This window comes from Colias philodice, chromosome 14 (genome assembly GCF_061535455.1).
Source record: "Colias philodice isolate Cphi_HAF_F1 chromosome 14, ilColPhil1 Martin Lab GWU primary, whole genome shotgun sequence".
NCBI lineage: Eukaryota > Metazoa > Arthropoda > Insecta > Lepidoptera > Pieridae > Colias > Colias philodice.
This window is the reverse complement of record NC_143099.1, coordinates 4,871,276-4,881,666: the sequence shown is the minus strand read 5'-3', so window position 1 is coordinate 4,881,666 and position 10,391 is coordinate 4,871,276. Positions and strand designations below refer to the sequence as shown.

General features: G+C 31.2%; 1 protein-coding gene and 1 non-coding gene across 5 annotated transcripts in view; both read right to left on the bottom strand.

Annotated features, from left to right (window-relative positions):
- Positions 1–1,355: 1,355 nt before the first annotated feature.
- On the bottom strand, positions 1,356–1,428 carry TRNAR-ACG (transfer RNA arginine (anticodon ACG)). Its single transcript has one exon. It is a non-coding gene; the product is annotated as a tRNA-Arg (tRNA).
- A 6,509-nt stretch (positions 1,429–7,937) lies between these two features.
- Positions 7,938–10,391, bottom strand: part of bs (serum response factor blistered) — a 173,819-nt gene continuing 171,365 nt past the window's right edge. For 2 of the 4 annotated variants that reach the window (XM_089703299.1, XM_089703302.1), the window contains 4 exons: positions 10,203–10,318; positions 9,613–9,863; positions 9,088–9,235; positions 7,938–8,463 (listed from right to left, as the gene is read on the bottom strand). In XM_089703299.1, coding sequence (XP_089559425.1) covers positions 9,099–9,235; positions 9,613–9,863; positions 10,203–10,318 — 504 coding nt within the window. In that variant the 3' untranslated portion in view covers positions 7,938–8,463; positions 9,088–9,098. The remainder of the gene's footprint in view (positions 8,464–9,087; positions 9,236–9,612; positions 9,864–10,202; positions 10,319–10,391) is intronic. The other 2 variants (XM_089703300.1, XM_089703303.1) reach the window with 1 other exon arrangement.

Below are 10,391 nucleotides of genomic sequence, written 5' to 3'. Positions count from 1 at the left end.
AAAATAAAAGCTCTATGGAAAATTGCTTACGTATATTAAATATTAATACACAAATAAAGAGTTAAATGTATGTTGTTTACAAGTTTTTTTAACCGACTTAAAAAAAAGGAAGAGATTCTCAATTCAGCTGGTATATTTTTTTAATCAAATACACACTTTTGGACATTGCTGTTCAATGTTAATTGAATTAGAAATACGAGAGATGAATTTCGGCAGTTTATAGGAAGTTACATTATAATCGAATCTTCATTTTTATCAGTGTTATCTATTACGTTAATTACTTGCTCTATAAATCAATATTATACGAATATTGTCCTTCAGCCATCGATGGGCAGTTAGGACAATGAACAGAACCATACGTGGAGCGGACGCGACGGTTTAGGGGTGCGCGTGCGCACACATACTGATTTTTAGTATGGTGTCTATGGTTTACTTGAATTTAGGATTTATAAACGAAATCAATGAAGGATATAATATGTATTTGTATTTAGCCACAATTTTTTTAGAGCTTTCGAATGCTCTAACTAATCAAACGTTATAAATATTAAATTTGAACAAGAAATCTAAAACTACCTGTTATCTTTTTTATTAGTGTCTATTTATTTTTTCATCATTCTCAGTTTCTGAGCGTCAAATTCAGATTATACTTAATTAGTTTATTTATTTTCGTAACGATTGATTGATAGCATTAAAGTACATATTTTGATTATTTATTGTAGTAAAGTACCTCTATTTATGTTTAGACACATAGTTTAAGTACATTATATTTTCTCTCGAATGGTTTGTTTTTGTATTTATTTACAAAACCTTATAAGTATTGTTAATATAATAAAAATAATATGTAGGGTTCTTTTATCCCAGTGTACTATAATATGTAGTGTGTAATATAAGAGAAGTTTTTGTTAGTAACGGTAAATAAAATTTTATCTTTATAGCGGTATGCTACGCAAATTGCCTTACATACAAAAAGTTATCATGTTTTTTGCGTTACTACTCAATGATTCCTGACTAATACACTTCGCAACAGAAAAAGTCATCTATTTTAATGACTAACAAAAACTTTTGTAAGTATTTCTTGGGGCTATTAAGGCTATCTTCCATAATATAACATTCTACGAGTTATTTTTGATTGCACTGGTATCTATTTAATAGATTATATCGATAAGTAACACAGATGGTAATAGAAAAATTCTCACTCTGTTAAAACTAGTAATTTACTGCGTATGACCATGGTATGACATACAATTAAAAAAAATATATACCCTTAACCTTTCATAAATTAAATATGAATACTTAAGCATATCTAAATTTATGCACTCAAATGTTACTTAAAAATAAAACTAAAAAATATTCCACGACCCTGCCAGGATTCGAACCTGGAATCTTCTGATCCGTAGTCAGACGCGTTATCCGTTGCGCCACAGGGCCTGTGATAAGATTCTCTAATTATATAAACTATTTCTACGCCTAACAATTTCAAGCTTGAGATACGTTATAAATAACCTTTCTGTTATTTTGTAGTGATTGTTAACGCAAAACTGTTTCAACGGTTTCAACTAGGGATGTAACGATACATGATTTTGCCGATACGATACCGATACCGATATTTGTAGTAATGTATCGGCGATACCGATACCGATACCGATATCGATGGCTTGGTAGAAAAATAAATAGTGAATTATGCATAAAAAGTTACCAACATTTAACAGAGACAACTGTTAATCGTATTCTTTTAAATAAAAATGCCAAATCAAAAAACAACAAAACCATTTATTTTAGTATTATTATTTTACAAAGTCAGTTAAACTTTAAGTAATACACATACAATCAGTACCTAATAAAAGTTAACTATTGGTAGAGTTTTTTCAGAAAACAAAGTGCGCACGCGCGGGCGGCCTCCCGCATCGTTCATTGGGCGCGGGTTTTTGAATTTTTTGATATCAAAAAAATTGGTTGTTTGTAAAGTAGGTTTCCGATCGAGATGTTTACGTGATAACATAATGCAGTGGCAGCGCTCGAGATGAAACGGGAGATCGGTCCTTCTCTCTCTCGTTATACCTGCGATCGCGCTCGTGAGGTTTTGGTGTGACACAAGTTTAGGAACATGTCACCCACTAAAACGATTTTAAAAACGTTATCACGTTAAAAATTCAAAAAATTCAAAATTATTTATTTCTTTCCTTTACATAAACAAATTTGTGATTGGAACACTCCTAGTAAGGAAATAAAATGCTTGTGTCAGGAGGTTCCGCTCTTCCTTAACACTATTACAGAAACAGAAATAAAACAATATGAATGAATACAATGCAAAAACATAAAAGAAAAGAAAGAATTATTATCGGCGATACCGATATATCGGCGATACCGATATATCGGCCGATATATCGGTATCGGTATCGGTATCGTTACATCCCTAGTTTCAACGTTGTTTTTGTCTTATAATAATTATCCTCGAACTTAAGTATTGGAAATACGAAAATATTTTATTTTAAGACTTAACTATAAATTCATTGAATTTATAGTTATAAAATAAGCTATGTATATTAATCTAATGTAGGTGTTAGTATCACTAAAAAAATGTTTTTTTTTTACTGAATATAAAATTGTTTTTAGAAACATGAAAGTATTGGTCACCCGAGTAGAATCTGACGCGCGCGCCCAATTACGGCGTAGGTATTAAAATAATGCGTCCATAGAATGATTGTTGGCAAAATATTTATGTATGGCCGCCACTGAATTGGTAATGACTGTTTTTCTTACAATGACTATGTCGGAAAATTTTACGGAAAATATCATCAGTGCAGTGCTGTGGTATCTATATAAAAATAATTATGTATGGTCAGTTGAAAGCGTGAAAATCGTATCAATAAAGATTCCAAAATATTCTCTGTTTCTTTTCATTTTCTGTTTCCAAAAAATAGTTCATAATATAAAGCTTTGATCAAAAAATATTCATAACCATACGTTGAAAAATGTTATCCCTTATGTTATCCTATTTCAGTTGTTGTCTGTATCATAAACCAAAGCTTTTTAAAATAGGTAGCGATTCCGCTTTTTTGAATTTGAAAAAAAACAACACATTGAAAATACGTCATTAAAGTTTCCAACGTTTTCATCATCAGTAATTGGATTTAAAAATAGTATAATATTGGTATTCTTGGTTGTAACCTTTGTTACTACATAAGTAGGTACCAACGTGAATCATCGAAATGTCGCAAGGCTATCTGCATTGCAAGAATCTAAGGAATGAGATGAACATAGTTTATGGCAAGCCCAGGTTTCAAGCTGAATATTATAAATATCATTAGTTTAATTAGCTAATGAATATGTTTAAAATTTTGCATAACTAACATAAGCTATGCGATGGCCGTTGTTTTCTTTTTTTTAATTCCATATTATAATGAGGTCTGTGGCTTGGAAATAAATATTGCATATTGTGTTTCAATTTATATTATCCATCAAAAGCCGTTTTACTCTATGTGTTCATATAAATTTCTTGAAGTAATTCTAAAGACTATTTTGGTGGCCACGTGTTAAATAGTTTAACGTAATTCATGCTGTTAACGTTTTTAGCTAGGGTTATATATTAGTGAAAATGTCAATATCGACCTTTTAAAAGTGTTTAGAAACAATTTATTTAACAGCAAATAAATAACGCTTCAGGCATAAACAAGGAGTAAGTAGTGAGCCATTTATTTGGGTGCAAATTGGTAAGAATTTGTAATTCCGCGCCAGGACCTCATTTGTTAATGTCGGTGTTCATTAAGAGTTGAATATTGATGAAGCAAATGGCTGACATTTTCTTTTTATAAAATTCGCGTAATGGCGGTTGCTTGCCACATTAACACGTAGACTATGAATAATTGAAACGGAGGGTTTTGTCAGAAAAACTATTCTATTTGGAACTGAAATGTACGCTGTTTCTACAATAATTTTAAAAAGGATACATTTTCTTTTGTAATAACGTGACCTCAACGTTTATTAAAGAGTAGTATTCAATTCATAAGCAAAATATGAAACATTTTGTTAATTAAATATCTTTGGCCTAACATTCCTCTCTTTCAATAAATTTTTTATTGGAATAGACGTAGTTGTGAAATTTCCAAACAATCCATTCATTTATTCATTTAATATCCTAAGGCCCCTAGGTGGGGCAAAGGGCGTCGACAGTACATCGCCATGTATTCCGATTTTTGGCAGCATGTTTTATTTCACTCCAGCATTTTCCTATAGACTTGGCCTCTGCGATGACAGTCCGACGCCAAGTTAACTTTGGACGGCCACGTTTTCGTTTCCCCTGGGGGTTCCAATCCAAAGCTTGCTTTGGTATGTGTTCCGGGTCTCTACGTAACGTGTGGCCAATCCACTTCCACTTACGGCGCTTAATCTGTTGGGCGATCGGTGTTTCGTTGCAGCATTTCAGCAAACAATCCATTAATGAGAAAAAATTCTGAGAGATGTTAAATCTATACTAATATTATAAAGCTGAAGAGTTTGTTTGTTTGTTTATTTATTTGAACGCGCTAATCTCGGGAACTACTGGTCCGATTTGAAAAATTCTTTCGTTGTTAGATAGCTCATTTATCGAGGAAGGCTATAGGCTATATACCATCACGCTACGACCAACAGGAGAGGAGCCACGGGGGTGAAACCGCGCGGAGCAGCTAGTGAAATTATAAAGAGGGCTATGACATGGGCTAACTGTATTCAAGTATCTGGAAAGTATGTACCTAAGTATACAAATTAGAATAATTTAAAATGGAACCTTTTAATTGAGAAAAGTTTAAATAAAATATGTAGGTAACTGTTATATGGAAAAATTGTGATATTTTTCGATATAATAGCACTTCACTTTCTTGAATGTATCGTCAGTATAATAGGATACAAAATTATTATTAGTATCTAAATTTCACATGAATAAAAGTAAATATGTTACATTACAGTTAATATTAACATATTATTAACAAGGACAAGAAATTTGACACTGAAATTCATACGACTGTGAAATAAACTAAAATTAAAACAGCCTTTTTGTAAATAATTACTCTGTTTCTGTCATTTATTGTATCATTCAACACTGTTAATATCTGTTACAAGACAAGAAATAACGTGTCAATACTTTCTCGTATTCAATTTCCCAATGTGTAACGTCAATTTAAAATTGTTGAAATAAACTGCAATTACTCAGTTCGATTATTTCTTTGAATTTTAACCCGTAAACGTACGGATCATTTACTACTCGGAATTCTGTTGAACTACATAAGTAGGTGTACATATAGATGAGAATATATGTGCATATGTATGTGTGCGTGAGACTGCGCAGTGGCAGGAATATGCAATGCTGCCTTTTGATAGATTATTTCAAATAACAGAGGATGCATGGAGTCGCTTTGGTGTTAATTATAATACTCACGAGACGAATCAATATTGTTATTTATTTCTCGCTTGATGTTTAAATTTCTATAGGATATATTCCTTTTTCTGGACAAAGGCAGGATCGGCAATTAGTTTATAACAGCAGTAAATCAAGACGCGCTGTGCTGGTCTAATTTAAAATAAGTAATACTTAAATCTATTTATTTTCTTTTTCGATAATGATAATAATTAATAATGTTACTTATACATATTATATTGCCTACCCCAAACTCTATTTCTTTCTAACCCTAATCTTTTTTATAATAGATATATTATGTATATACGTAATCATTCTTATATTTACTTAATGGATGTTAATTCTTAACAGACCACGTTATTTATACAGACAAAACAAGTATTCACAACCAAACGAATATTAAATTAAATGGAAAATTAATATATAGAAGAAAATAATAAACGGCTCTACAGATTTTTTATTCCTTCAAGTGTCCATTATCAATCAATCGACTGTATTGGTGAAGGGCTGACCAATGGCAGACCACCAGCTTTTAAACAAGTGTTTTATTGGCACAAAACAAATATTATTCTAATAAAATCATTCAATTCCCCTCGTTATTTTTTTTGTCAAGGACTCGCAAATTAATAATGTAAATATATGCAAGGCATTTAAATTATTATCTATAAAATAATTCGGGCTAATTTTCCATCAAGCATCAAGCATCTTAAATCGAAGTTAGAGGGAGGGATAGGGGTCTATATTATTTGGTCGATTCAATAGCGAATAATCGAGTTTTTGTTGAAGTTTTTATGAAAACTAAAATAGCAATGGCGTCTAAATACTTTTTGTAGAATTATTATCATGTGAACTGTTCAGGTTGTTCTTAATGAGACTTTAATTAAATTCCTTTGTCTGTAATTGTAATGTTTGTAGCAACGTAACGTATCTGTGTAACAAAGTTTATTATTGTTTTGAATTTTATTGTGATTATTTATGAGAAAGATAATAATTGATTCTGGAAATATAATATCGATTTTGCTATTGTATTTTTTGTAAGATACAAATGCCTTCTTATTTTAATTATTTGGTTTAATATGTCTGGCAGCGTTTTTTACATTTCATGTTATCTTCTAATTTATATTGATGTTTACGGGAGAAGGAAATAACTTACTTATAGATAGATATGGAAATATATTTATGAAGATGTAATCCATACTAATATTATAAATGCGAAAGTAACTCTGTCTGTCTGTCTGTTACTCAATCACGCCTAAACTACTGAACCAATTTGCATGAAATTTGGTATGGAGATATTTTGATACCCGAGAAAGGACATAGGCTACCTTTTATTGCGAAATATGTACCACGGGCGAAGCTGGGGCGGACCTCTAGTGATACATAAATACATGCATTGCATCTCTGACGCGAGTTGTATAACATCTTGTCAAAATTCGGGCTCAGTCGGTTCAGAATTTTTGAGTTTTAAAGAAAATGAGCGTCGACATAGCGAAGTATTTTAAGTCAATAACAGAACTGGCATTAGGGTCTGAATACTTTGGTAAAAATCATTGCATATAGGTGGAAAAAGTTCCTTAATTGCTACATCAGTCACTGATGGCGAACAACTAAATAAAATGTAGGTAAGGTATAGATGATAGTAGGTAAATTTTTACATCATAATATATTTTCAATAACATTTATAACTATGGAAAAATGAATGAATAAAAACAATCAAATTATTTGAAATCATTTATTTAGTTATAAGAGAAAGGAACATTTATGTAATACAAATCAAAACGCGACCATTCCTACAATTGGTAAACTTACAAGTAATTAAGTATTTAATAACAAATTAAGTTAATATTGTACACGTTTTAACGTTGTTGGTTATACATTTAAAAAGTTTTTATAAATGCTTTTAAGCCAAAAGTACCTTTTACAGGAAAAAATGTTTTAAATTCAAATAAGAGTACAGTAAGCAACGGAAGTCGCTAAGCAGTTTCCTAATTTAAGTATCTAATATTTATTGTCACAAAATTATTAACTGTGTTACTAAAATGCACAAATTGACTATAGATCGATTTTCGTTTCTAACTGTACTCTTTTAACATTTCCAATAAAATAGTAGGTATATAAATTAAGTATGCTTTGAACATTATTGAAAGTAAGAAAACATTATACACAGCAACAGTTGATCTAGAAACTCGATTTTGATCAATAACCTAAAATAATTTAATCTACACTGTTTAGAATTGACTTTAGCATTAGCTCGTACAAAAATACTCTTACAATTTTCGATAACAACACTTAACTAACAGCTTAAACTAAAACAATAAATAGTGTGAATGGCATTGGTTCACGATATGCAACTTGGCAAGTCAAATGGTTACACGCATTGCATTGTACACGAAATAACGTTTAGAATACACAATTTTTGAAGATCCGTATTTTACAAACCATAATAACGAAGAAGGACTGTCTAATACTTAGGTAACTGAAAAAATACCTTATTTTGCATGTAAAAATAATATAAGGTGTGTGAATAAGATATATCAGTCTATAAATAAACTATGGGATTTTAAATTTCAAATTTTGTTTGAAGGATCGATCTAAGTGTGCTATGTCCACGCCAATATGCTCCCGATTTTTATTTAAAAGCCAGGAGAAATAGCTAAATAATGACCAAAGATATAATGTTCTCGATCAAAAAACTATTGTATAGACAAAACAATTATGATTTATAGCTATGCTGGATAAGAGTTATTGTTGAATTTTAAATCCATTTTCATAATATTACAATAGACTATTTTTCACCCTTGGTTCTTGAATTGACTGATTTTGTATCTAAAAATATAGTATAATACATATTAGATATTTTACTAATATGAGGTGTTATTAATTTTACAATAACAATTTATTATTTATTGAATTATATACGGATCTTCAGTAATATAAGAAGCCTAAGAATATCACTAGTTTATTGCTTTTATGTCTAACCAGTTACACTTTGGTACATTATGTACGTATTTAAAAGATAATAATAATTAATACAATGAATATAACATACTCCAGTCTTCAGCGGCAATTTTCTGAAAAAAATAATAATTATTAATATTATTTGAGCAATTAGCTATTTTAAAAGGTGGATATAATCGAAATAAACTATTTTATATCATCTGTTTTAGGTCGTACATGTCGTATATTATAATTTAGTTCGCCTAAAGAATTTTATAGACAATGACTAGATCAATTTCAATTATTGGACAAATCTAGCAAACTGAAGTCCTTGTTAATCCAGGTATATATATATTATAACCTCGTTGTATTGCTGTGCACTAAACGTGTATTGATCAATAAACGTGTATTGAGTTATATACCTAATAGGCATTGCCCATTGGCATACACCATTCTTTTAGGTTGTGTGCCAATTGAAACCTTTATTTTAAACTTCATTATTTACATTGGTATGCATTACGACTACAATAAGGTAAATGGTAACTTATGAGAAAAGTTGGGAACTAAATTAAATTAAAATTAATTACATTAAAATTTATTTATTTTTCTCATCACAAATGCACAATATATATACATTTAAAACTAAAAGATAATTTAAAACTAAGGGAACTAGATTTAAATTAAAAGGCGATAAGGGTTTCTTTTAACATGAAAAAGTACATATTGCATTATATAATATTATTCGATACTAAACAAACCTTCACAGCGGTCACTTCCTTGCCCCAGTGCTGAGGTCCTGCAGCTCGCTGCTGTCATCACTGGAAGCGCTGGGGCAGCCGTTGGGCGCGCCTGCCATCATCGATAGTGGGATGGTGATGAACTGCGGCTGGTTTGATGATGACGCTGCTGAACAAATTGGGAAAGTTTGAGCGACTTTTGTGTTTTTGTAAGTGAGATAGTTCAAATGGTTATAGAATAATAGGCAAAAGGTTTGCGACAGAAAGTCGGAAATACTTGCTATTTAATAATGGTAATGTTAATAGAGTGAATTTAATAGAGCTTTTCAGTCTTTCATAAGATTTCAGAACTTTCATAAGATAACAGGTTTCCATATGAAAAGTATGTGTTTAAATCTTTATCGAATACTTTAATTTGATATTAGATATAACTGAAATATGATCTAGCACTAATTAAAAGTTTAAATACTACATAGCTTGTGTTAAAAAATATTCTTAAAATACTACCAAAATTATTGACATAAAAATTATTTCATATCAACTCACCTCCATCCTGTCCTTGATTAGCTAAACCTAAGATAAAGCTATGCGGGTATCCCATAGCCAAATTGCCCAGACCTAGGTTAGTGCCCAATCCATCTAACCCCACGCCAGCAAGCACCCCGGAAGGATACAACATGGCGCCCCCGGGAAGGTCTATTTTGGGCAGAATCCTGGGTAACGACGGTTGACTCGATTTTGCTTCTGTTTCTTGATTTGATGAGGACGTAGAAGGTTGGTTATCCGCTTGAGAATCCCTATAACAAATTGCACAAAAGTGTTTAAAGCGGTACCTTGAGTTTTCCTTTACAGAAACGTTAGTGAACTTTAAGTATTTGTAAATAGATTTGGATAGTTTTTCACGCTTTGCGTTACATATAAAAATAAAATCACATGTTTATATAAAAATATACATAAGTTGCAGATTTGTACGGGTAAATGAAGAAAATAGTACCGTTTTCAGCACATGCACTCAAAATGAGCACACCCAGTCTTTAATTGAGCATCAAGATATAATGCATTGTGCAGGCACTTATTTAAAAATAACAACAATCATTAAAATTATTTTGTTACATGTTATTACAAAATTATCTTACCTATTATTAACTTCTTCTCTGCTATTCCACTCCGTATGGTTTTGCGGCTTGTCGTTCAGGCACTCCGGTTCGCTGCCACTCTCGTCTCCGCTGTCGCCTGAAGTAGCTGGTTCCTCCTACGACAAAATAAATAAATAAATATTTTATATAGGTATTTCAGACAAGCTTAGATGTGGTCTAAGATGGTAC